This window comes from Bos indicus, chromosome 25 (assembly GCF_029378745.1).
Source record: "Bos indicus isolate NIAB-ARS_2022 breed Sahiwal x Tharparkar chromosome 25, NIAB-ARS_B.indTharparkar_mat_pri_1.0, whole genome shotgun sequence".
Taxonomy (NCBI): domain Eukaryota; kingdom Metazoa; phylum Chordata; class Mammalia; order Artiodactyla; family Bovidae; genus Bos; species Bos indicus.
In genome coordinates, this window is record NC_091784.1 from 8,943,970 (window position 1) to 8,970,418 (window position 26,449).

The 26,449-nt window shown below is 42.1% G+C and overlaps 1 protein-coding gene across 1 annotated transcript; it reads left to right on the top strand.

Annotated features, from left to right (window-relative positions):
- HAPSTR1 (HUWE1 associated protein modifying stress responses) lies at positions 1 to 25,639 on the top strand. Its single transcript, XM_019987354.2, has 4 exons — positions 1 to 331; positions 1,029 to 1,109; positions 11,103 to 11,378; positions 23,227 to 25,639. The coding sequence occupies exons 1-4, from the start codon at positions 106 to 108 to the stop codon at positions 23,469 to 23,471; spliced, it is 828 nt and encodes a 275-aa protein (XP_019842913.2). The 5' UTR covers positions 1 to 105; the 3' UTR covers positions 23,472 to 25,639.
- Positions 25,640 to 26,449: the final 810 nt, after the last annotated feature.

The window sequence follows — 26,449 nt, forward strand, 5'->3', positions numbered from 1 at the left end:
CGCTGGGCCCCGTCGCCGGGCCGCTCGACGACGACGCTCCCGCGGGGGTCCCGCCTGAGGAGGACGCGGCCGCGGCGGCGGCGAGGCCGCGGGAGGCCGCGGAGGATGGAGGAGCGGAAGGAGGAGGGCGAGGCCGAGATCCAGGAACACGGGCCCGAGCACTGGTTCTCCAAGTGGGAGCGGCAGTGCCTGGCCGAGGCCGAGCAGGACGAGCAGCTGCCCCCGGAGCTGCAGGAGGAGGCGGCGGCCGCCGCGCAGCCCGAGCACAAGCAACAGAAGCTGTGGCACCTCTTCCAGAACTCGGCCACCGCCGTGGCCCAGCTCTACAAAGGTGAGGGCCGCCGCCGCCGCCATCTTGCGCCCCCGTCCCCGCGGGGCTGGCCGGCCGTCGGCGAGGGGACAGCCCTGGGGTCTGGGGCTCCGGCCGTCGTGCCGCGTCCCCGCCGCCCCCTCCCCGCAAGATGGCGCCGCGGGAGGCGGGCCCTCGGGAGGGGCTCGGGGTTGGGGGGGGGGGCCGGGGCCCGGCTCGGGGCGGGGTTGAGGGGGCGCCCCGGCTTAGGGGCCGCTCCCCCGGCGGGGCTCGGGTTAGGGGGTCCCCTGCTCCTTTCTGAGGCCGGGACGCCGGCGCCTCCCCGGGGCCTGGGAGGGCGAGGGAGGAGCCCCCGGTCACAAAATGGCGAAGGGAGGAGGCCCCGGGGCCCTATTGTGCCGCAGCCGGCCTCGGGGCGGGGACTCTGAGGGGCCGCCTCCCTCCGCCGCGACTCGGCCCCTGGCTGCGCCCCCCTTGCCCTCCGCCCCGAGCTCCGGCGGCTTCCCCGGCCGCCCCGCCGCCGACCCCCCTTCTGTTCGGGTCCACCACCCCGCGCGGGATCACGAAACTTGAACAAAATGGCGAAATCTAATATGGCCGTTCCCGAATGATCGACGCCCAAGTTTCATCGCTTGTTCTCTTTCTCTCTGTCTTTGTGTGTTTCTCTGTGTGTGTTTCTATTTTTTTTGTCTTCCCTCTTCCTTTCGTCGTTTTTCAGACCGGGTGTGTCAGCAACCAGGACTTTCTCTGTGGGTTCCCTTCCAAAACGCAGCCACCGCCGTCACGAACCTCTACAAAGGTAAAGAGAACCTGCGGCCACGCCGCTGGCTGGGGGCGGGAGGAGGGTAGCCTGCGTCCGGGTTTCTGTCGGGTGCTCTGAGTGCAAGGGCCGCCTCGATCTCGATCGCCGAAGTGTTTCCTGCCCCGGAATCCAGCCACCTAAGTGTCAGTAGCTTGCAACTGGAGGATTCCGCTGGTGTGATGTCACCTCCAGATAACGGGGTCTCATCTGGGGTCGTTTGGCCCCCTCGCCCGCATTTGTCGGTGTTTGGGGTACTTTAGGGGGCTTCCCCGATGGCTCAGTGGTTAGATGTAGGAGACTCGGCTTCAATTCCTGGGTCAGGAAGATCTGGAGAAGGAAATGGCAAGTCACTCCAGTATTCTTGCCTGGAAAATCCTCATGCACAGAAGACCCTGGCAGGAGCCATAGAGCCGCAGAGAGTCGGACACGACTGAGCACGCCTGCAAGGGACACGCTAATGTCATCACTGATAGGCTTGCTGCGCGTGAGACCGCCTACCAATCCCTATTCCAGGTCCCAGATGGCAGTAGTGCCCAAGTTGAGAGGCCCAGCACTCCAGCCGGCCAGACGTGCTGTTTGGGCATCTGGGGAAGAAGAGTTTGTCTCAAGGACAGAGGTGGGAGGGACACTTGTTTTTGGAAAAGGATCTCGTGGAAGGCAGTTTCCTGTAGGCCCTGCATTTAAGTGCATTGGAAACTAGTTGGAATAATCTGTGCTCACGTGAACATGGTGTTATTCCCTGGCAACTGCATCAAATATTTGTTTTCAGGTCTACCTTCTATTTGACATCTCACTGTAGGTAGGAAATCTGATCAGTTTGAGTTGATTTGTGTTTTTTGGTAGTGCCTTTATGCAGTTAATCCCGCCCCCCCTCCCCCATACGTGCCTGAATATTCTTGCCCATTGCACTCTCAGTAACAGTGGGTTTAGATTTTGTGTATTACTCGATTTTTGAAGATTTGGAAATTTGGTTTTGATTTTTGGCAAGGTTTCTGTGGAAAAAGAAACTGAATTTGACTGTTAATCTTAGTAAAAATGTAATTAAATGCTTTTAAACGGCTAAAAACTGATAATTGCAATAAAACTTTGTGCATTTCAAAATTATCAAAATAGGTTGAAACTGGCTGTGGAGCAGACTTGATTTTCAGATTTTTATTCTTGTGTAAGAATGAGCAAATTAAGATAGTAGTCTTTAGGGGAAAATGTCCTTTATTTTGGATTTCCTGGGTTGATCTTGCAGTTTTGGGGGATGGTAATTAGAGAATGTAAGAATAAAGTGATGAATGGAGTGTTAGTTTCAGGGAATGATGAACTAATAGTCCAGGCTTACTGAAAAAAGGGAAATGATTAAATGGTGTCCCAGTGGTCAACTTTGATTTTATGTAACTGATTTGCTTAAATTTTGACTTTTAGCATCCATTATTATTTGAGGGTTTTGAACGTTCTCTGGAATTACTCTAGGTTTCACCCAAACAGGAAATTTTGAAATAATACTTGGAAAATTCCAGTTTCTGGGAGTATAATTTACATAAAGATCATTCTTTTAAAATGTATAAGTTGAATTTGACAACCACTTTGTTAGTAAACAGGATATATCTATCCCCTCACCCTTGCCCCTGGCAAGTACTGATTTGATTGTTGTAGGTATGGTTTTTACCTTTCTTTAATTTAGCAAATAGAACTGTATAGCGTGGAGCCCTCTGTGACTGGCTTCTTCCACTTGCCATAATGTTTCTGAGATGCTTCTTTGAGTTCACATTGTTGATATTAACAAACAGTGCAGTGCTCCCTCCTCCCCACTCCTTCCTGACTAGTGTTCTGTTGTGTGGAGGTGTCACAGTGTATCCACTCAGTTTTAGCAGTTACTTTTTAGTTTAAGTCCTTTTTATGTGCCAGGCTCTTTGACTAGGGCATACACAGATATGAATGTTCTATGATTTTGGTGCTGTTGGTGTGCTCCTGGAATATATCTTCTTAGGACTATAGCTGGCAGTTTTCTTTAGTGTTAATTCTTAGAAAAGAATGGACTCAGAAGCTGAACTCTGAAATAATCCCTAATTTACTTGATTTGAAAATGTTTTAACAGTGTACTAGTTTTTCTTTGTTCAGAAAACTTGATGAAAGACATTGAGTTCCTTTTTAAACAAACATGAAATTCTTGCATTATTGCAAATGTTAGATTGTCAGTCCAGCCTTAGTTTTATTTTTTATCCTATTTCTGTAAAATGAAATACATCCCCTTTTACCATCCTCTTTTACCTGAGGAGTGGTTAATTGTGGTTTGTGGAATTTGGTTGTGTAGCAGCATTATTCTTTGTTTAGCTGATTCAAGGAAAGTGTGGATGAGCTCTGCAGATCCTCACATTCTTCCTTCTTTTCAGGGTGTGGTCTTCAGAGAAAAGAATGCAGCTGTATTAATAATTGAGCACTTTAAATAGAATCAATAAAATTAGCAAGGTAGTGTCACAGTACATGCAGCTGTAAGTAGTGGTAAATTTAGTCACAGTTCTGATTCAATATCTAAATGTAATTTCCAGGAGGGGGGTAGGTGGGGAGATGGTTTTGAGGGATCCCTGTAAATGGACAGTGCTCTTGTACTTTGTATGATTAAGCACTTATCTTACAAGCTAAAAATGGCTCATTTTGCCTCACCCAGCCTGGGGAGAGGTTGGCACTTTTACTAGCTTCTTGATAACAGCTACAGTGAGTGCTTAGGGAAGTCAGAATGAGGTAAAAGTCTAGCAGAGGGCCCCCTTTGATTGCCTGTGGGGTTTTGAAACATGGAACGTTCAGTTGGTTTGGTTACATGTGACTGGAGACTTGGAGGAGAGTTGGGGCGTCCTCAGTGTGGACGGAACTCAGCGAAATGGAGTGCATGCTTCCTTCCACTTCACATATTAAGTTGGGTCAGACATGGGCGTCTTTGGGGAAGAACATTCTGATGACTGGTGGTTGTTTTTACTTTGACTTGGTACATTTAAAGGAAGTGCTGTTTGTTAAACATTCAGTGTGGTTGTATCCCTGGCTTAGTACATTTTTGATGTCTACAACTAAAAGGGAGTAAAGTTACTAAGGTTTTTAACTTAGTCCAGGTTGATGCTTACTTGAGAACTGCTTGGTCAAGCCTGTTTGCCTCTTAAATCCACCTCCTGTTTCCTTGGCTGACTGGTTTTGATCTCTCTCCTGACTCATTAATTCGAAATTGCTTCTAATGTCAGTAGAGGCTGACGCTAGTGGCCATCTGAAGGACAGAGCTGTCCTGTGGAGCCTCCTGGTCATCGGAGGTGGGCACTGCACTCCGCTGGCTCTGCAGCAGCCGCCTGCGAGCCAGTGCTTGCCGGCACCGCTTCTCACCCTTCTCTCTCTGTTATTGCTGTCAATATGTTTTTTCTGATTTTTGTCTTATGTTAAGCTGTCCACATTTTAAAACTGTCTGAAACTTGAGTTGCATATCGACTTTTACCATATATGTTGAGATCTTATGATATTGTTTATATTAAAGATGTTTGTGGTTTTCTCTTTGCTCAGCGTTTGTCCTCAAGGTGTGAATCTAGCAGCACTTGCAGAAGGCCAGGAGCATCATTATCATGGAGTCTTCCCCATGATGCCTCTAGTTCAGACTGTTCTTTCTACTTGGTTGTATGACCCTGGAGATAGATAATGGAACAAAAACTATTTCACTATAATGTGCCTTCATTTTCTCAACTGGAAATAGGTTTAAGTACCCACAGCTTAGTAACCAAGCTCTTAGTATGGCATGTAGTGAGTCTTCAAGCGAGGACTGTGTTGGTGGTCACGGACTATGTGTTGGTCCTGTTTTTCAGATAATGTTTCTGGCTGTGGGCTGTGCTTAACATGAAGGGAAGAAATTTCCTTCTGTTGGAATAACTTCTGTGGCGTGTCTTCATCTTTCCCTAAAAGGGCTAAATGTAAATAGGATCGACAGGGGAGAAAAATGGTAGGATGCCCTTTAAAGTCCTTAGTTTTCAGACATCTTGATGCCAGATCCTCTATAGTATGTTGTTCTCACTTCAGTGTGACCCTCTTGGGTTTGTATGTGAACTAAAGTGAACAGAACGTACTAAAAATTTGTGGATGAGGGGTGTTTAAATAGCTGGTCAGAGAAAGTATAATCTACCTGCAGGCAGATATTGAAGTTTGAGCTTTTGTTTTGACCTTGGAGTTGGTTTGTAACTCTCCTGCTACAGAAAACCATTGAGTTTTGAGACTGTTGGGGCTTCCCTGGTGGCTCAGATGGTAAAGAGTGCCTGCAATGCGGGAGACCTGGGTTCGATCCCTGGGTCAGGAAGCTCCCCTGGAGAAGGAAATGGCAACCCACTCCAGTATTCTGGCCTGGAAAATCCCATTGATGGAGGAGCCTGCCAGACGACAGTCCATGGGATTGCAAAGAATCTGACAGGACTGAGTGACTTTCCTTTTACTTTGAGAGTGTTCAAAACGTTCTAGTATGGATTAAGGTTGAATACCCAGAGTCTTGTTAAGAAGCAGCCTCAGTCATTACCCTTAGTGTTTACCTGTGAAGTTTTACAGAAGACAAGTCGGTTTCTTATGTGTAACTTCTCTGTAAAAGAAGATTTTGGCTGCAGAGACCAGAAGATAAAAGTCAGGCTGGACACGGATTGGCTGCTCTCTAGCTTGAAGCCTGAGGGTGGGATTGACTGGACCCAGTGGCTCAGGCCTTCCTCCTCTGCAGCGCTCTCCTCCCATGTGTGGGCCTGCCCCTTTGGGCTTTGTCAGTAGGTGAGTTTCAGTATGTTAGCTCCTGGAGAAGGAAACGGCAGCCCACTCCAGTATCCTGGCCTGAAAAATCACATGGTAGAATAGCCACAGTTTTGGGGTTGTACAGATTTGAGACTAAACCAAACGTATCATCATTTGAGCAGATGTGGAGGAAGCTTCCCCCAGAGCTAGCCAGAGACTTGGAATACCTTTAGGAGAGGGAGGACACAGACTGGATGCAGGTGGGGGGCTGCTTGCATCCTCCCTGAGTCCTGCCATTCATGTTGGCGAGGATTTAAGTCAGTATATAAGTTACAGAGAGGTTGCTGTTTATTTTGGATACTATGTTACAGAATGTACAGAAACTATTTCCTTAAAACAATTGAAAAACTTTTTTTGACATGACTCATAAATTATTTCTAATGAAACATATATATATATATATTTTTTTTCCCCTAGAGCAGAGTAATTAGTTAGTGCAGATTTAATTCTAAGTTCAAATGTTTCGTAGTTAGTATTCCTTGGAAATGCGCTTTGCTCTGTCTGTGATTTTCTGGTTTGTAGGTCCCCTAAAGAAATGGAAGATGGCTTCTCTGTTGTTGAGGAAGAAATCTACTGTAGAAAGAGCTTTCGCTGTCTAACTTTGGGCAAGACCCTTTGAGCCTCAGTTCCAACTCCTTGTTTATGAAATTGGGATATCTGCTTTGGTTAATTCATACATGAAATCTGATTATGTCTGTTTCATGTAACAAAGTTTTGCATTTGGTCTTGGTCTCAGAAATCATGGATCCTTTGCCTGCTATCCCTTGCCAGTGGTGGAAAAATGAGACTGATAAAAATTCTTTGAGTTCAATGTTCGCTACTTACGTTGTTGTTCAGTCAGTAAGTTGTGTCCGACTCTTTCCAACCCCATGGACCGTAGCATGCCAGGCTTCCCTCTCTTCCACTGTCACTTTAGCTATTACTTCAGCTACTTAATATAAAAACTTTTTTTTTTTCAGTACGAAGCAAAGATGTCTACTGTTTCTTGTATGAATCAGTTTGTTTCTTGAGAAAGGAAATGAATGTGTTGTGATGAAAGGTTAGATTGACATTTTGATGCCCTCGGGCTTTTCCTAACCTTCATGCTTATGGCTGTTTTCTACAGTGGCTTTGGCATCAGTAAAATACTGTTGGACACAAGACTGTTGCAGAGCTTTCTGTGCTCCGCACTTCTAGAACTTGGTGGTCTAGTTGACAAAGTTCAGATGTATTCAAAGCAGTCTTTGGCCGAGAGCTCTCTGGAGGCCATCTTTGAGTGTTTATTATCTTACTAGACCCTAAAGTAACCTGTGATTAAAAATCTAGTCTAGTTACTCCTAAGATTCTCCAATAAGCATTTTATCTCTTCTGCTTAGTTCAGAATGTGATAGGAAGGTTTCATTTTCAACCAAGTAACTCTTCAAAATTCTTTAACATTTGTTCAGTTGCTAAGTCATGTCTGACTCTTTCATGGACTGCAACAATCCAGGCTCATTTCTCCTGCCACTATTCTTGAAGTTTGTGCAGATTCATGTCCATTGAGTCAGTGATGCCATCCAACCATCTCATCTCTGCTGTCCTCTTCTCACCTTTTGCCTTCAATCTTTCCGAGCATCGGGGTCTTTTCCAGTGAGTCGGCTCTTTGCATTAGGTGACCCAAGTTTGTAGCTTCAACATCAGTCCTTCCAATGAATATTCAGGGTTGATTTCCTTTAGTATTGACTGGTTTGATCTTCTTGCAGTCCACGGGACTCTAAAGTGTCTTCTCCAGCACAACAGTTCGAATTCTTTAGTACTTAGCCTTTTTTATGGTATTAAAGAACTATAGTGTCAGCATGATATTCTTGGTTTAAGGAAATGACTGAGATTGGGTTAATTTATGTGGCAGTGTTTGGCTTTGGCTTTCAGGATATGCTGTAATGGTATAAGACCAAATTTATGCCCAGACAGAGCAAAAGCATGCACCTGAAGACATTCATGTTCAGTCTGCTTTTCTCCTCCTGTACCTCTTAGTCTGTAAGAGTCTGTTTACAAAGTGCTTAGTGTGTTCTTGGTTGGTTCTGATGTTGAGATTTGTGTCGAACTTTTGAAGAGGAAATGATTGGTCAGTATTTTAAGAGGTTCACAGCTTGTTGCATAACTGCTTTTAAAACTATGAATATTGAGTTTTCCAGCTTTGTTCAGCTCTGATTAAAGCATCAGCCCTTTGCAGATCTGACTTTTGGGATTTCCTCATGTGTTCAAATCAAAACAAATCACAGCTCTGTATTCCCAGGATTGTCAGGTTTTTGTTCTCTTTTTTTTAAAGCCGCCTCACGTGGTTCCTTCCTTTGGCTCTTGAGTTTTGTATCAAGTTCAGCCTTGCTGTCTGTTTTGTCAGGTGTACATTTACATGCCTGGTTCATCTTACTTTGTACTGTCTGTGCTTGCTTCACACTTGTTTCTTGTACCCCTTTCATGCTTTCAACTTTTTCCCTATGTACTTCCAGTTCTGGGCTTACCCCCATTTGGTTCTCTAAAAATTAAAATTTCTTGGGTCATTCTTTGTGGAAACAAACTTCTCTGGTTAAGAGCTTGATTACAACGATGCTCTTAGGTAGGGCAGGTTTGTAGAAACCTGGTTTCTTGTAGATGCATCACACTGGACAGCTACCCTCATTTTTGTGGTTGCATGGGGTGGGGTTAGTTTACTCCATAACTTAATTTCTCTTAAAAGTGCTTCCAGCTCTTTCAGAATCACTTAGGGTCTACATGCAGCCTTACAAGGTCATCTTAGAGATTATCCACCCTTTATCTAAGGTTGGCTTCATCTAAGTCTTTTTAAGATTAAGAGATGGGAAGGCATTTATCCTCTTAAATGCTATTCACTTTTTAAATGGGGTTCATGCTTTGTTTTGTTGACGATAAAATGAGAAATCAGAACACATTGATTCACACTGTAACTTGGGCATACTAGTAGTGAGACACTGGAGAAATCATTCAGGAGTAGCGTTTACATCTGTAAAATTAGAAAGCTGTGATGGAATCTGTTATTTTCCAGAGTACTCGCATGACCAACTTGTTGCGCTTTTCTTTTTAGCAACAAAAACTGATCATCTGCTAAAGAATAGACCTTATTATAAAATTCTGTTTGTGCTACCCTGTTGCTATTTATTTATTTATTTTTAATATTATTTGGCTGTGTAGGGTCTTAGTTGTGGCATGTGGGATCTGTCTAGTTCTCCAACCAGGGATTGAATTCCAGGCCCCTTGCATTGGGAACCCAGAGGATTGACCCCCTGGACCACCAGGGAAGTCCCCATCTTTTTTAATAATGCAAATTCAAGCAGCTTGGGAGCCTCTGTGATGTTTGGATTGTTAACTTTCTGGGACACAGCTCTTCATTCACTGGTTTGCTTATCCTTCAGCATCTACTTTAGATGTAGCAGATAGAATTAAAATCAAAGCCAGGAAAATGAATGGTTCTGTGTGTTAAATGAGAATTCGTACTTGGGGAAAGGAACCATCTTCTCTAATGTCGTTAAAGATGTATTAGTGATTTTCCTGCTAACATAACAGCTCAACTAAAAATAAATTGCAGTAACTTAAGTTACCAGGTATTTTTCTTTCAGCTGTAAAGCCACTAAAGGGCAGGCATCATGGTTTTTTTTTTTTTTTTTTTTTGGTCTAGGGACAGGCCTCATGTTACTGAAAATTTGGGTTTAGTGTGTACAGGGGGCAGTATCTACTGGGAGGTAAGGAGACCAGTCTGAGGGGTTTTAGGATGGGGTCTTTTGGGAATGGTTAGAAGTTACAGAAAACTGTTGGAAACTGTAAGCAGAATGAAAACATCCCTAGGGAAGTGAGTGTGGCTTTTTGTTCCCACAGTGCTTCTTGGTTTTGGTGACTAGTCAGTCAGTGTTAGTTTTCCGTTAAATTTTTAAAATATTTGCTACGGCGTGTGTGTGTGTGTGTGTGTCTGTGTGTGTGTGTGTGTGTGTGTGTGTGTGTGTTCAGTCATGTCCGGCTCTTTGTGGCCCCTGTCCTCTGTCTCGTGGAATTTCCTCTGGCTCTATCCATGGGATTTCCCAGGCAAGAATGCTGGAGCAGGTTACCATTTCCTCCTCTAGGGGATCTTCTAACTCAGGCACTGAACCCACGTCTTCTGCATCTCCTGCATTGGCAGGTGGATTCTTGACCACTGTGCCACCTGGAAGCCCTGCTCCTGCTTTTAGTGTTTCCAGTTCTTGATGCTGAACCTGTCAGTAGGAGTACATATCTGAAGTGACACAGTACTTGCAAGGAGAGCACAGCCTGAGTGATTTGTGGCAGTGTTCAGTCATCTGTTGAAGGATGTGATAGAACTCCTGAGAGTTCATTTTTCTGAGAGACAGTATAGCTTAGTGGTTAAGACCCACAGACTCTGGACCAAAAATCCAGCTCTTGAATCCTGTGGTAGTCACCCAGTGCCTGTTTCCTCAGTTGCACTGAGGGGACGGTGGTGCAAGGTATTCATGTACATTTTGTTATGTATTTTTGTTATATTTGTTATGTTTGTTATATTACATGTTACAATAAACGTTTAGTGATTGACCCATTGTTAGCATTGTTAAATACCAGAGAAGGCAATGGCACCCCACTCCAGTACTCTTGCCTGGAAAATCCATGGACGGAGGAGCCTGGTAGGCTGCAGTCCATGGGGTCACTAGGAGTCAGACACGACTGAGTGACTTCACTTTCACTTTTCACTTTCATGCATTGGAGAAGGAAATGGCAGCCCACTCCAGCGTTCTTGCCGGGAGAATCTGAGGGACAGGAACCTGGTGGGCTGCCGTCTATGGGGTTGCACAGAGTCAGACGCGACTGAAGTGACTTAGCAGCAGCAGCAGCGTTGTTAAATAAGCTAGGTTGCTTAGATTAAGTTACCTTTTTAAGGAAGCATTATTAAAATGGTAATAATTTGGCTAATAATTAGTCCCTCTTTTTATCTGATTTTTTTTTTTTTTTAAAGAACAAGACAGAAGTTCCAAGATTGTGTGATATGTTTACTGAATTTAGGCAGTTGTGATTAGATGTCATGTATAGTATTTTAAACATGAATGAAGTTCAGTGGGATAGATTACTGATAGACTTACAGAGCCCCCTACTTAATGATACTCATTTTGGTGAATTTATAAAATGGTTTTCTGTAGGAGGGAAGGCGCCTTGGCTCTACTGATGATGATGTATCTTTTTCTTTTTTTCTAACAGAAAGCGTGGATACTCATCAGAGAAGTTTTGATATTGGAATTCAGATTGGCTATCAACGACGCAATAAGGATGTGTTGGCTTGGGTTAAAAAGCGCAGAAGAACTATTCGTAGAGAAGATTTGATCAGCTTCCTGTGTGGAAAGGTTCCTCCGCCACGAAATTCTAGAGCTCCCCCAAGACTGACTGTAGTGTCCCCTAACCGAGCTACTTCAACGGAAACTAGCTCATCTGTAGAGACTGATTTGCAACCCTTCCGGGAAGCCATAGCTCTGCATGGTAAAGCCGTTTAAACATATTTCTTTGGAAAAATGGTTAAGAGTGTGTGGATCCAATTTCACATTTAGGTTTAGATCCAGATATACTGTTTTTTGTCTATAATAGTACCTACTTGCTCTAGAAATGTTTAAATAGAATGTAAGCTAAGAACTTACATGGGCAGTTTTTGAATGTTAGCCAGCCTATCCTAAAAACTGTTTTTGGAAGTTAGTTTGAGCTGATTGGTATTATAATAACTGCATCTTTTGCAACATTAATTAGAATTGATTGCTTTACACTTCTGTTGTACATACTCTCTTACTCTTCTGAGTCAAAGAGGAAGTTCTGTGTCTTAAGAATTCTGTCGCATTTATAATTGCCTGGAGAGCCTAGTCAGTGACAGGCAAGTAAGGCAGGTAACTGTTGGGGGAGTTCTCTTGGGAACTCCCTTCGTTAGCTTAGGTTATTGAGTGTGCCTGCAGAGGGTGAGTGTTGATGGGCCCGAGGAGGAGAGGACAGATGTGAGAATAGTTAGGTTGGCTTTCCTTACACCTGTTGTCCAGAGGGCCTTGCTTGATAGTAAGGACTGTCAGAGGCCAAGTCCATCTCCATCTCCCCAGGCCAGACCTGCAGTCAGATGGCCTTCTTGGCTGAAGGGTTTAAGTCCTACTGGAGAAGCCTGGGAAATGTAGTCAGTAGGTCTGTTGTTGCTTGTTATCTAATACAGGCTTCCAGATAGAAGTGGGAGAGGTATTCTATAGGTCATTCAATACTGCTGTAAAAATACAACCACAGAATAACAAGACTTGGTGTTGAAGCCAAGATGAAAACATGGATTGTGCAAGTGACTATGCAGATAGCAGTCATTAGTGAGTTAGGTCATGGGCCTTGTTAAAAGTTAACATTTCTGGGCCACAGTGGAAGTCATCTGAAATAAAGTAACCTGGTAATAAGAAGTGGGATATATACAGAGAGCTTCTATATCATCGAAGCTTTAATGCTTACAGAGATTCTTTTTCTTTTTGGCAAGCATTGCTTCTTTATACCTAAAACCCCATTCAGAACATGGACTTGGGAAAAGTGGTGTTATTTTTCCCTGTCCTGATTGTGACTTTATGATCAGTTAAAAACACAAAAACGTTTTATTGCAAGAAAGTCCATGATGTATGGTTGCAGTACTTAAGACTGCTTGCTGTTCCTAACATAGTGGAATTTTTGAAACTCAGGCAAAATAGAGATTGATCTGTTCTCTTGAATTAAGAGTTTCACATCTTCTACCATTAAGTTTGGAAAAAAATTACTAGACATGTACAGTTTGTTAGATTAATTGTAGTGCATGTTAGTATTTGATGTAGTTGTGTTTCCTTAAACATTTTGATTTTCTTTGTCATCCAGTGGATTTATGATTCATTCCATATTTTTCTTTTAAGAGTCTTTTTTTTCCCTGAATTATGCTCTTACAGGAAACAGTTTTGAGAAACATAAATGCCACTCTTGCTATAAAACCTTTACTGCAGTTGTACACATTGTAAGGACAAGCCAGGAGCCCACCCCCCACAACTACTATATTCTCCAACTCCCATTACGTTTTCTTAAATTGAGTTTGTTCAAATTTGTGATTTATTATTTTACTGAACTTTGGGAGTTTTAGTGATGTTGTAATTTTAGGAAGGTACTATTTATAATTTTGATTTGTGTTTGAATTGTGAGGGTTTTAGAAAGTTTAATTTTAAAGCTATTTAAAAAAATAACCTTCCACTTTGATAGACTTATGAAGTAGTGCCAATACGGAATATATTGGATTCCTAGGGCTCATGCGCTGAACTCACGTAGTTAAAATGTGAAGTTGCAGTGCAGTAATAGAGCAGCTTGTAGAGTATACAGAAACAAGGAGTTTTGTGCTCTGTTGGTTTTAAAGGACATCCATGAATTGAGAATGCTAGTCTGAATTGAGTATTTTGAGTAATTTAAATGATTTCTAATAATAGGGCATTATTAACTAAATTGTAAATTGACTTAGTGGCTAACTTTGTAACCTGGTGTCCTGATGATCTGATTTATTGAATAGTTTGTAAATTGAAGTCAAAACTATTCATATATTTTGAAATATATTTGGAAATATCCTAATTAGGGTGCATGCTTGTCAGAATTTGGTTTTGCACATAATTTTCATTGCCAGATCTATGAAGTATGAGGTCAGATTGAAGTTCTTGGGGTTCTTTGGAGGGAGAGGCTACATTTATGAAGTTTTGGGGTCCCGGGGGAAGTAGGAAAAGAATTGAGTCCGACTTTAAGTTTCTAATCAAAGCAAACATTCGTGTAGGAGGTAATGTTTGTTTATTCTTATCCACAGACGACCTCATGTCCTCACAAGAGAGGACAGTTACTCTTGTATTTTTTTTCAAATTAGCTTCTAAATTCTTATTTCCACCAATGCTCCCGTATATGCTTAAAATATGTTTTTTATTTGAATAAAAATGGCCGAGACATAATTGTAGAGTATATCATGTTAGACAGGGTCCAATGATAAGGTCCTTTGATAAATACCCCTCATAACCTTAGACTTAAATATGCAGTTGCAATTAAAAGCATTGGGTTGGCCATAGGTTCTTTAAATGAACCTTTTGGCCAACTCAATACATTAATAGTTATCAAACAATTTCAATCAAAACTGTCAGCTAATGGTTGCTGAAATTTAAGGAATATAATCTAGTGCTTTATTTTGGCACTTGTTTGCAGCATGTGATGTTCATTTTCTGTGTACATGATATGTCCTCATCTGGATGCTAAACTCATGGAAATCAGAGAAATGCATATGCGTTTTCTATGTTGATTTCTCCTTTTCTTAATCATGCTTGTCTTAAAAAAAATATTATCTAAAATTTACTGGGAACTGGATTCATAGCTGGCACCTTGTTTTTATGTAAACAGATTGCAGATAGACCAAAGATCATCTGGACCATTTTGTGGTTCCCTGCCTGTCTTCTGATTAGCTCTCTCTTAGCCATCCTTTCTCTTCTAGAAATTTTCCTTTTCTGGTCTTCTCCTTAGGCTTCTTTGATCTCTGACCTTTCAGTGACTTAGGGGAATAGGTTACATTCCCCTGGATTTAGCTGTTAGCTACCTCCTGCAATCCCTTTAAGGGATTTTTAGTCTTAATTTCTAAAATTTGTCCTTACAGTTTAGATTCTTTCTCCAGACTGCTTAAACATGTATACCCTGTTATGCCCTGGCCTACATCTCCACCAGGGTATCCCCAACTAAAGCAAAACCATGTTTTTTCCCTCATTTCTGCACTCAGCAAATGGGTATGTGGCAGATACTGTATAGTCTCTAGGGAAAATACGATTGAATAGGGTGCTTCCTTTTCTGTTGAGGCCAGTGCACACTTGGATAATTCATTTTAATGTCATATGTAAGGTGTTCTGGGGTCAGAAAAGAATGTTCCACAGTGTGCTGTAGCGATAAGTTCAGAGAAGGCTTTTCTGGAGGAGGGGAGCCCTGGGCTCTTGGAATCATCTCCTGCCTGTTCTTGCTTCCCAGTCCTGAGTTGACCCATTCTCCAGTCCATCTTTCCTGGGACCACTGGAGTGATCTCTATCCTGTTGCTTCATTGAAAAATAACGTTCGTTTCCCTGTGGTCTGTAGGATGAAGTTAGAACTCAGTGTGACATTGTAAGGCCCTTGTCAGTTGATCTGACCTTGGGTCAGGTTTCTTAGCCGTATTGTGTCATCATCTGAATACCTTCATGGTTTTTTCTAAGCTTTTTTCTCTTCTGCCTGTTGACCCCTTCAGACTGATGGAACGTCTCCTCCGCTACGAAGCTTGTCTTCAGTCTCCCTGTTCTCTGGTCTTGCCTGAGTGGGGCATCTGTTCTCCTTGTCCATAGACTAGGGGTGTGGTGGGGCAGGGCTGTGTCTCAGAGCTGCTGGCTGTGACAGAACCTGGCCTAGATGTGCCCTGAGCCTAACACAGGGTTCAGAGGTCTGTTAAGTCAACAGAGCAGAGAACTTTTACAGAGAGTTGAGGCTCACAGATTTCCTGGGTGACTGCAGTATGAGGGTGAGGAGAATGGAGAACAGAGCAGGTGTATCTCAGGACTGTTGCACAGTCACCTCTTCACCCCAAACAGCTGAGACTTGAAGCAGGGCTGAGGGTGATGAGGCACCGTTAGAGCAGTCCTTTGAGTGTTAGGTCATGTCAGCGTCCTGCTAGGGGAGCACTGTCCACATTTGCCCAGGGTTATTGCCATCTTATTGATGATGAAAGTCTTATTTGACTAAAATAGACCAGGTCAGTAAATGTTTGAATAGGTATTCCAGATCTGTCTGGCTCCCAAATTCAGTTACCTCTATTTGTACATTTAGGGTTCCTCATACCCCTGCCCCCCGGCAGGTCTCTAAGCTTACTTTTCTTCCCTAAACACATTAGAACATACATAAGTTTGGTATTTCTTCCTGGGGATTTTCCCCATAAGTGAATCTGGGTACATAGGCTTGAAGATGAATGGCTTGTGACCTATATTTCTGGTTGGTTTTAGCAGGAAGAGTAGTCAGGCTTTGTACCTAGGCTGCATTCCCAGGATGACCTTGGGCAGGGTGGCCAACCTCTCCAGGGCAGTCACTTCTGAAAAGGTGACGTGTTTTGTTTGTAAGGCGATATATAGAATGAGAAGCCAAGCACAGCACCTAGCCTTTACACAGGTAAAATGTTCTTTGCCTCCAGAGGAGAGGACTTCCGGTTAGTTCCAAGTCCTGTGAGCGCCCTGATGGCGGTACTCCAAAAACAGGCCTGGAGCTCAGGTGGCCTTAGAGGGTACTTTGCCTCTCCTTTTAGTAAGGGTGGCCTTTTAAATGTGCAGTTACTCAAAAGGAAGGAATGATTTAAAGTTTAGTGTTAACTACCTATTTATATTATTACTTACTAAAATCTTGAGCTTGTTTCATGTTTCAAGCTGGGAGCTTGGTGGTGGAAAGATTCTGAGCTGACTTGACTTGCCCAAGCTACTGTTGAGTCTAGAAAGCCTTAGATTGAAGGATAGTCTGTTTGTCATCATGGAGATTGAAGGATAGTCTGTTTGTCATCAGGAGTTCTGTTTGTCGTCATGGGGATTAGATGAAAAAGATCCAGAGTTAGAATGGGGCCCAGGTGTGGAAGAGACCTGGATGGGAGAGGATGCTATGGTGCAAGTCAGACCTCACTCATTTGCTAACTCTATTAAAAACCTTGCTCTCGCTCAGATCATCTCAGAGGTGGTCTTTGTACGTTTCTAGCCCTGGTTCAGACTGTTCCATAGAAATCGGAGACACTTGGGTTTAGTTCCAGAAATCATTTTGATGACTAACTGCAGTACAGGGAACTAATCCCATTGGGCCTGGATTTGACTCTGTGTAAAGTTATTCAGTTCACACAGGGTGTGGTGTTAAAGAGTGGGTAACTGGTGGGTGAACCATTGCTGTCACTGACATTTGGCTTTAAGATGCCTCCTTGCTCAAGTTCAAGTTCCTTCCATGTTGTTTCAACATCAGTTTAAAAAAGACAGTGGGCTACTATGTTTACTGAAAGGGCCTTAGCAAGTGCAGGCAATCTGGCCTTTGATATGATACTGGAGAATTCTCCCCTTGCCAAAAGGGAAAGGAGTTTTTTAATTTGATGTGTTTTGTTTTGTTTTGAGATAATGTGTCGTGCGTTTAAGAAGAAGACATAGTATTCAGTGAGGGTTGAAGTCAAGCAGTTTTAGTCTGGAAACCCCTGTGCGTGTGTGTGTTTGGCTGGCTGACTGTGGTGTTATGCAATTAAAATCCTTTTGTGAAAGGTGTGGTCATTTAAAAATGTATATTGTCATTCTGTAGTCTTTCCTATTGCCCAGCATTTACTGAGCACAGTAAATAGCCAGGCATTCTGATTTTCAGAAGCTAGTGATAGGAGCAGATGATACAAAGATGAATCACATAATATCTCAAGGAGTTTCTAGCCTAATAGAATTGTATTATTAGTCAGTTTGAGGCATGTAATCCCAGGCAATCAGATTGAGGCACAGTTCCGTCACTTGAGGAGTTAATAGGCTCCATATCTGGCTTCTCTCATGTCTAACAAAGTCTTTCTGGCGTATATGGTGATCCTTAGTCTCTTAAATCATTAAGGTGCTTGACTGGATTCTTGGATCTGGAGAGACTGAGTGTATGTAGGGCCTTAGAAGAAAAAGACATTCATTTGAAATCGTATTCAGGGATATAAGGTTACGTAGACATCGTTACCTAGAAAAAAAAAAGTAAGGCAGATTCCTAATTTGTCATAAAATGGTTCCCTGCTTCCTCTGGTATTTTGGAAAGCTGTGATTTTAGGCAGTATAGACCAGTTGGATTTTCTTTCTCCTTTGAGCACAGGTTCTGTTGCTTTTGTTATTTTTGTCACAACATTGGCCTGTGTCTTCCTGGTAACCTTGAGATCTGTACATTTAAGAAGAAATTTGAGTATTGATGCTTGGTTCCTGTCTCTCCTTTTCTATCACTTTTTATTTCTTCCACTGATAAATACATAGAAACAAACGTTGACAGTCACACAAATACTTAGGTTAAGTTCTTTTAAACAGATGGTACAGTATGAAAGAAGCTTCTTGGCAGTTTCAGTTGCAGAGAATAGATTAGAACTGGCTTGTGGGGGGATTTATATCCAGTCTTTGAGAATCCCTTTTCCACGTCTTGCCCACACACCTAGCACAATGTGTGGAACACAGTAGATTCCTAATAAATGCTTGTTGAATGTTACATTCTGCATCTTCCTGAAATAACAGAGAACTGTCAATAGTTACTTCACAGTAAATGTTTGCAAAACTTACTTGGGAATTAAGATGTAAGAGATTAATGCACCAAAAGCAAATCTCATCTCTTAATTGCTTTAAATTGATTATTTAAAATAATCTTCTTTAATTGAAACTCTTCCGAAGGCTGGAATTTTTTTAATTATAGCCTTTGTTCAGACCAGCCTCTGAGAAGAAAAACAATCAAGGCAATTAAGATAGCATTAAATTTTTGATGAAAAGTTGGCATTTTCTGTTTATTAAGATTTAGATATTAGCTACTGAAGTTTCTTGGAGATGGGGCTTAACTAAAGCTGCTGGCATTAATGATACAAAACTTAAGACTTTGCAGTAAAATTTTCTTGGACACTTTTTTCATTGAGGTGAAAAAGGAGTCCATGTAGCCAGGCCTTAAAGCCAGTTTACTCACCTAGTACTTCCTTAATAATCCATTGGTAGTTGTGAAACAGTTTTAACATTTAATTTTTTTCACTAGTTTTCTGATTTAATAATACTGATTTCTTGGAAGATTTGAAAATTTCCAAAAAGTGAAAAACTCAGTATCTTGCTGTCCCACTTTACAGAGATAACTGCAGTTAAATGTTTGGTGCATTTTCTTCCAGTCTTTTTTTTTTCAATGTATAAATATTAAAATTATTTCATAGCTGAGCTCATACTGCATATATGGTACTGTATCTTGCTTTTTTCATTTTAACGACGTGAGCATTTTTCCCATGGCATTAAAACTGTCTGAAAAATTGAAAGCATTTTGGGCTGTCAGCATAACTGAAAATGTTTTCTTGGTGTGACACATGTATCTTTGTAATTGGTTTGATTTAGTGTGCTTTACTTCAATAAAAGTTCAGAATTACAATTCACAGATTGGGGTGGGGAGTGGTATCTACTTCAAATTACCTAAGTCTTCCTAGTAGAATGCACTTTTTCATGCTTGAACTTCTCCCCCCTGTGCACTTAAAACACGACATTTACACACATTGCTTACCTAAAACCTCAGAATACACTTTGTGCAAAGGAAGTGTTTCCATTTGAATAGTGCAAGTCATTTCAAATGCAAAAATGCCAGCTTCTTAGGGCTTCCAGTCAGGATGTTAATCAGTTGGTCCAAGTCGTGGGGATTTCACATCCCCCTTCTGCCCGAGATGAGAGAGCTGGTGGCGCGCAGACCTGCCCGAGGGTCCTGGAGCTGCGCTGAGTGGATCCGCGGTAAACAGTGGACGGTCGGCCTTGTCCTCCAGGGCGAGGCGCGCAGGTGCTGCAGGAGGCTGGGCGGCCAGCGGAAAGGGTAGAGGCTGCCTCGAGGCCACTGCCAGGGCTGCGGGTCGGAGGAAGGGAAGCTGGCTGGGTTCTGCGTTTGCTCTTTGTGCCTCTATGTGACCTAACTATGTGCTGGTAAACTGGAATTACATGTAATTAATTCTGAAAACAGGATTTTCTTATGACCCTGAGCATGACCTTGGTATGAAAATTATAGTTATGTGCTTTTAACAATTTGCCATGTAACCTAGATTCCTATAACCTGGACTGTAACTTTTGTTTTTGCTCCCATGGGAGCTTTCAGAGTATGATTAAATCCTCCTAATTGTTTTTTTTTTTACCCCCACTCCTGCACTAATCATTTAAAAGGAATGCAGACACGTTTTTAAAATGATTAAGTTTATCTTGTATTAAGCAATGGAGACTTTTCTGTCTAATCATACTGCTTGTTCTACTGCTTTTTGTCAATTGATATTCCCATAGCCCTTTTGAAAAAGTGTGTTTTGGTAGAAATTAAGTCGTATGCCCTTGGGCCATACAACTTAGTTTTTTTTTAGTTCTGAAGCATGTTTAGATTCTCTGTACTTGTATAGGCCTGTGATTGTTTATGTGGCTTAGCTAAGGTTTCCTAAAGCATCTCCTAGTAGCTGTCATTGGTTTATAAAATAAAATTTGGGTTGTTTAAAATACATATATTTTTGGTTGTTAATCTTAATTTTTTTGTTTGACCCTTGTGATGAAAAGTCTTCTTTTGGGGAAGATTTGTAAGTTAAACCTTGAAAAGAATTTTCACTGCTGAGAGTAGAAAATAAAATAGGTAATGTTGCACATTGTGACTTCTGCTTTAGCTGTCAAACTAAGCCCAGGGTCATACACCCAACAGAAAAAAGATTGTGGTTTTCTGGAAGTTACTGGGGGAATTTTGAAAAGGACCGAATTGATGTTTTAAAATCTCTCTTCTTTTTTCATGGAGGATAGCAGTTGAAGCATTTGTTTGAGGTGACTCTTCACTTCTCATGGAGCGTTTTATGAGCCTTGAATGTTAAACATACAGCCACGTGGCTCCTACATTAACAGGAAGGTCATTGGAGCAGAGTTTGTTCTTTCTGGGGTCTCAAATGCTCAGGGGATCCCAAGTTTAATTACTGAAATAGCCCAGTTTATTGCCGAGGGCCTATATTTTGCAGCATAATTACCTTAGAACCTCCTGCGTTATGAAACAGGTATGAAAAGGTTGTCTCAAGTATGTGGACACTTTTCAGTAATACGTTACAGGATGCGAGATTAGGAAAAAAGGCACAGCTGTCCCCCTCAAGGGGTTTAGTCTTGATGGAGAACTTAAAAACAGACAAAAGACCAAATCCAGCAAGTTGGAAATAATTGAGTGTTATCTTCATGACAAAGACATAATAAGAGAGCCACGTGGGTGTGTTTCCTGACATTGGAGAGGTGAATAAACATCAACAGCTTTGGATTTCAGAGTGAGGGGTAAGGCCTTGAAGCTTTCTGTTATGTGCCAGACACTGTTACGTTCACGAGATGCAGATGAAAAGGTACTGTCTATGGGAAGAGATGAGCAGTGGTACTGTGCTAGGTGACATCAGCCCAGAGTGTTCCTTTCCTGTTTTACTTTATTTTAATAAAGTTGTGTCAGCTAGGGAAGAAGCAGTGTGAGTTTTTCCCCCAAAGGTGTTAGGTTTGGAGGGCCAACGGGCAGTTAGAAATATGGATGGGCCCTTGAGCTCAGGAAAAAGGTCTGTTCCTGTGGCAATGATGTGGAAAATCACTGCTGTAGGTAAGCTTCAGGGGCCAAGGCGCGTAGCTGGCTGATGTCAGACAGACAGAAGAGAAGGCCACTGAGGAAGGAGTGGGCAGGCTGAGAACAGGAGTTTCACAGGAGAGAGAGGAGAACTGGGCAAGTTGCCCAGGACTGGAGGCAGAGGTGGGAGGGACCTGGGCTTCACGCAGTGGGGAGCAGATGTCGGAAGGCAGGTGCAGACCAGGCCGTTTTTAGGAACCGCAGATGAGTTAATGCTGGGAGTGAAGGATTGAGTGTTAGGATGGGATTGAAGAGAGCAGACGGGAGAGGAGCCACCGAGATGCTACGAGGTAGGCTGAGACCCTAAGTTCCTGAGGCTACTTCCGTGCTGAAAGAATTGAGACTTGAAGAGGTGGATAGAGTTAGGAATTTAAATTCTGCTTGAGTCTTGGGTCCCGGCTTTTGCTTGCTAGCTGTGTGACCTTGAGTGGCTTACTTATTAACCTTTTAACCTTGGTTTTTCATCTGCAAAAGGGAGAGGATACAGTTCTCATAGGGTTATTGCAAGGATGAAACGAAAAAGTGCCTGACCTAGGAAGTACTCCAATATTAGTGCATTTATTTATTTTTAATGGGCACTGGCCTTGGAAAGGCTTAGAGCCCATGAGAGATGAGGTCAGATTTCCCCTGGCCACCAGCGGAAGGGCGAGAGGGTGCTGCTGCTGCCCGGAGGGCAGTGAGAGGACTGGTTAGTTCCTGCAGGAAGGAGTTAAGAGCAGCTTAGAAAGGGAGGTGTGGGCTGCAGAGAGTACCTGGGAGGCGGTGGGGGCTACCAAAGACTGGCGGACGTTCACGGGCTATTTGTAGAGTGACAACGGTGTCAAAGGGAATTTAAACGCTTTGGTATGGTAAGTGGAAAAAGGATTCTCTGCTCCCTAATGATCAAATTTAAAGTACATTTACAGAGTAAATTAGAATGGGTCCCTAGGAAATCAACCTCTAAGCTGACTTGTTAAGATAGGAGTCCTGTTCTTTGTGAATGTTGATTATACTAGATCGTATCAGTTCAGTCAAGCAACGAAGAAATCCATTATGAGACTCAGATAGCCCAAGGGGGCTGTTCATAAGAAGGAAAATCCAGTGAAGTCAGGTTATTGAATCCAATGCTGTGGCGTGTCTCCTGGCCCTCTCATGCCTTTCACAGGTGTGTCCCGAGCATTTAGAAGCAGAACATACATTTGCCTCCTTTAACTGTTCAGGGGTCTAAGGAATGAGTGTCCAACCACGCGTGCTGGAATGCTCTGGATTTAGTAACTCTTAATCTTGAATGCAAGGCAGCAGGAATTTTTATACTACCCTTGCTCTCCCCCCTTCTCTGAAGGATGAGAGATGATGTTGAGTTAGGGTGTCCCGAGTACAGTCCAGACCTTGGGGTGAGCATGTAGGTTGATTTGTCCAGGGCAGAATCACTTTGTATCTGATGTCCAAGGATTATTCTTAATAGTTAGGGACCGCTTTTAAGGCTCAATAGTGTATTGTTTTAGATGCTAAATTATAAAGTCACTTTACAGAGATGTCAGAGTTGAGTCCACTCAGGCCTGGAAATGCCTGTGGGCTCCCCTGTGCACACAGCACAGGGATCTGTTGGCTCAGAGACAGGGCAAGGGAAACATTGTGTTTAAAACCAGCACCTCCTTCCTCAACTCTTACGTTACAGATAGCGCTTACCTCATAGAGTAGATGGCAGGATTTCCTGATGGATTTGTACACCTAGCAGGGTGCCTGCCATGTATCATAAGCTTCCAGTAATTGGTAATTACCTGGATTGTAAATATTGATTAGTATTACCAATGAACATCTCCTGTGTCAGACGATTCGTTCCTGCAGGGAAAAAACCGCTCCCCCGGTGAACCCCTTTGTGAGGAAAATAGGCAGACCTCCTTTGACGCGATGACGACGTTGAAAGTAAAAGTGGGTTGCTTTCAAGAGGGTGGAATAATCGAGCAACTCTTAAAACCTTTTTTCTTCTTCCTAGGTCTTAGTGGTGCAATGGCTAGTATAAGCGTGCGTTCGAGTACCCCAGGCTCTCCTACACATGTAAGCAGTGGATCGAATGCTAGTCGAAGGAGAAATGGACTCCATGATGTCGATTTGAACACTTTCATATCAGAAGAAATGGCACTCCACTTGGACAATGGTGGAACTAGAAAGCGTACCTCAGCCCAGTGTGGCGATGTCATTACAGACTCACCAACCCATAAACGCAACAGAATGATCTAAACTGCAAACATTTTTCACACCCACCATGCTGCTTGAAAGCCACTTGATCCTCAACATATTACTATTATTGCAAAGGAAACATATGAGGCCATCTTCCATTGTTCACTGTTTAAGACAAGTGAATCCTATAGTGGTTGCCATAAAAAGAAAGTTCTAGGTATTTATAGTAGATGCCTCTTGTAACAATGGCTTTCTTAAAAGTATAATCCTAGCAGAGGACATCAGATACCGTGTAGTAGGATCCTCATAGGCAAACATATATCCGTTTCAAGGCTAAAAGTGACCTTAACTGTATTTATTCTCAAAGGGAAAGGAAATATCAGATGTTTATTTGGTTATAGGATGGTTTTTTTGGGGTGGGGGGAGGGTCCATTTCCTGCTGTGTTGAGAATTTTGCTTCACCAGTATTGCCAGGTTTCTAAAATTGTCTAAAACACACGATCTGGCTTCCTCGTCAGATCTCCAGGCTTCCATTTTTGCAGCAACACTGTACCACGCACCTGGTTTCTCTCTAGTAACAGCGTGCAACTTTGAATTACTATTGAACTGTGCCCTATTTTTTAGTTTTTGAAGCAGTCTATAATTCTGGTGATTGTGTGATGTAAAGAGGTGCTATGATGGTCATGCAATTAATACTTAATACTGAATCAATACACAGAACTTTATTGGATTCACTTTGTGTGTGTTAGTGCTCTAAAAGTAGCAATATTATTAAATTGCCCCCCTCCCCCAATTAACCCTATAGGCTTAAAATAATTCATTTTTAAGACAAGTACTACTTCCCAAGCAGGGTACTATCCTAGTGGTAAATGTAAACATGTTGACTGCATTCATGGTGACCTGAAGTAGAGAGGTCACGAATTCTTCAGAACGGACTTCCTTTTTGGTTCAGTATTAGTGAGAGGGAGATGGGTGGTTGGGGAGGCTAGGCACTGTAGTCTTTCATATCCTGTTTTACGTTTTTCATGAATGTTCTGCTTTGTGCAGTTTCCGTTGGAATGGGTGAAAGAGAAAGGTCTTTTGTCTGCTAATAATTAATGTGATCCCAATTTAAATAGCAAAACCCAACTCCAAATCCCTCTCCTAGAAAGTGCAGTTTGGAATCTCATTCTGGGAAAAGATGGAATCGCATGGAAGTCCTCTAGATGTTAGGTTAGACCTAAATAAAAGTTCTCAATAGAGTCCTCTTTTGAGTAAGTATAAGACCTCTTGTAGCTACAGTGTTCTAGAGCATGTTTCATCTTCATTTTTAATATCTTGAACTGAATGGTAGTCTTTTTTTAGATGAAGAACTGATGTCAGCCTGCCAGGTACTGTAATTTATTCTACCATATTATAATATATATATATATATATATCTCAAGTAGGACAGTGACAATGTTTCCTTGCAAACTTATAGTTCAGTATCAGTTACTTCCTGTTTTTTATCCTTTAAAGACTATTGCAAATCAGTATAAGGGTTTTTCCAGTAATTACTCACAGCACTTTGTTAACGTTTGCAATTTTCTCCAGCCATTTAATAATCTTTGAAGAAATTTTGCTAAGTTCACCATAATATTCATTGACAGGTGGGATGTGAATGGAAATGTGTGAACTGGAGTTCTATATTCACTATAGATACAGCCCTTATTTAAAGAAAGTCAGTTCCATGCTAAACCTAGGAATGAAAGGCATTTCTAAATTTTTGCAAAAAAGGATTTTTTTTTAATATGATAGGAAGAATTATAACAGTTTATCATTATACCAGAAATGGACAAGCCTGTGTATTCTCAATACTTTACACTTCCTTTTGGAATATACCAAGAAATGCATTTGGAGTTATCTTTGTTTTCTATCTTTGTAAATTTAGATTCTGGAATTGGGTTTGACGGTGTGAAGCGTTGCTCACAAGAGGTCAGAACTCCTTCCTAAAGGTTTTTGAGGCTGAGGAACACATATTTAATCTCCCATTTATGCCTTGGTTGTAGTTCCTCTCTCCAAGTTAGTGACAAAAAATTTTTTTGGTGGTTTTTGTTTTAGTTGGTGCTCTGAATCTCAGTACCCTTTACTCTGGATTGTCAAATTTTGATAAAACATGTGCCATTTTCTTTGGTAAGAGAAAGCAGGTCTTCACGTCTGCCAGAACACAATTTATATATTGGCTCCATTAAACTTTTGAAAAACTTTAACATTTGTTAGTTTTTTCCATTGCATTCAATTCTAAATGCGCTTTGTCGCCGGACCGGTTAACTCCTTCCCCATCTCCACCCCATTGCTGAAGACCCAGGAGGTTAAAAGGGAGGTAATTTCTCTTAGGAAAATTTAGTTCTGACTGCTAGATTTTTTGCAGCCTTTCTTTGTGCCATTTCAGATGCAAAACAAATTATGGAAGATTGCATATGTGTGTGATACTTTTTTAATAACGAATTTTTTTCTTTTTTTCCTCCAGTCTCTGAGAACAGTATAGGCAGAATTTTAAACCTTAACAGTTTACGTTGGGGGAACAGAACCTCTTTTCATCTTAAGCTAGATTCTCGGATTCCTTTAGACGTCACAGCTCATGAGTTCTGCTCCCGTCACGTTAACTTGGCATGAGTGGGTTGTTTACCCTTCTGCAGTGTTCTGAGCATGGCTGAAGCATTAAAAACTTATATATGTTTAGTATTTTATAGAGTAAAGTTAATGGAAAGCATTTGGCTGTACCTAAAGACCTGCAGTCAAATTCTTCAATGTGGGTTACCCAACTGGAGTAGTGGTACACACCTTAAATCATTCAATGAATAAATAATTAAAAAAACCAAAAAACCCCAGGGCTTGTCTGCAGTTTTGTTTTTGGTCATCACATCTGAGTAACTTTGACATAAAATGGAAGTTCAGGCTTACAAAATAACTAGCTGAGATATTTTTCCCAAGGGCTCTCAGAGCTCATTAAACTTAGGTCACTTTGGCTTTTGGCCTTAAAGATTGCCATGCAACACTGAAAGCTGGGCTAAGTTGCC

Coding starts and splice junctions, on each gene's coding strand:
- HAPSTR1 (XM_019987354.2), top strand. CDS start 106: ATGGAGGAGCGGAAGGAGGAGGGCGAGGCCGAGATCCAGGAACACGGG. Junction 1,110..11,102: donor CGTCACGAACCTCTACAAAG/GTAAAGAGAACC, acceptor TTTTTCTAACAG/AAAGCGTGGATACTCATCAG. Junction 11,379..23,226: donor GGAAGCCATAGCTCTGCATG/GTAAAGCCGTTT, acceptor TCTTCTTCCTAG/GTCTTAGTGGTGCAATGGCT.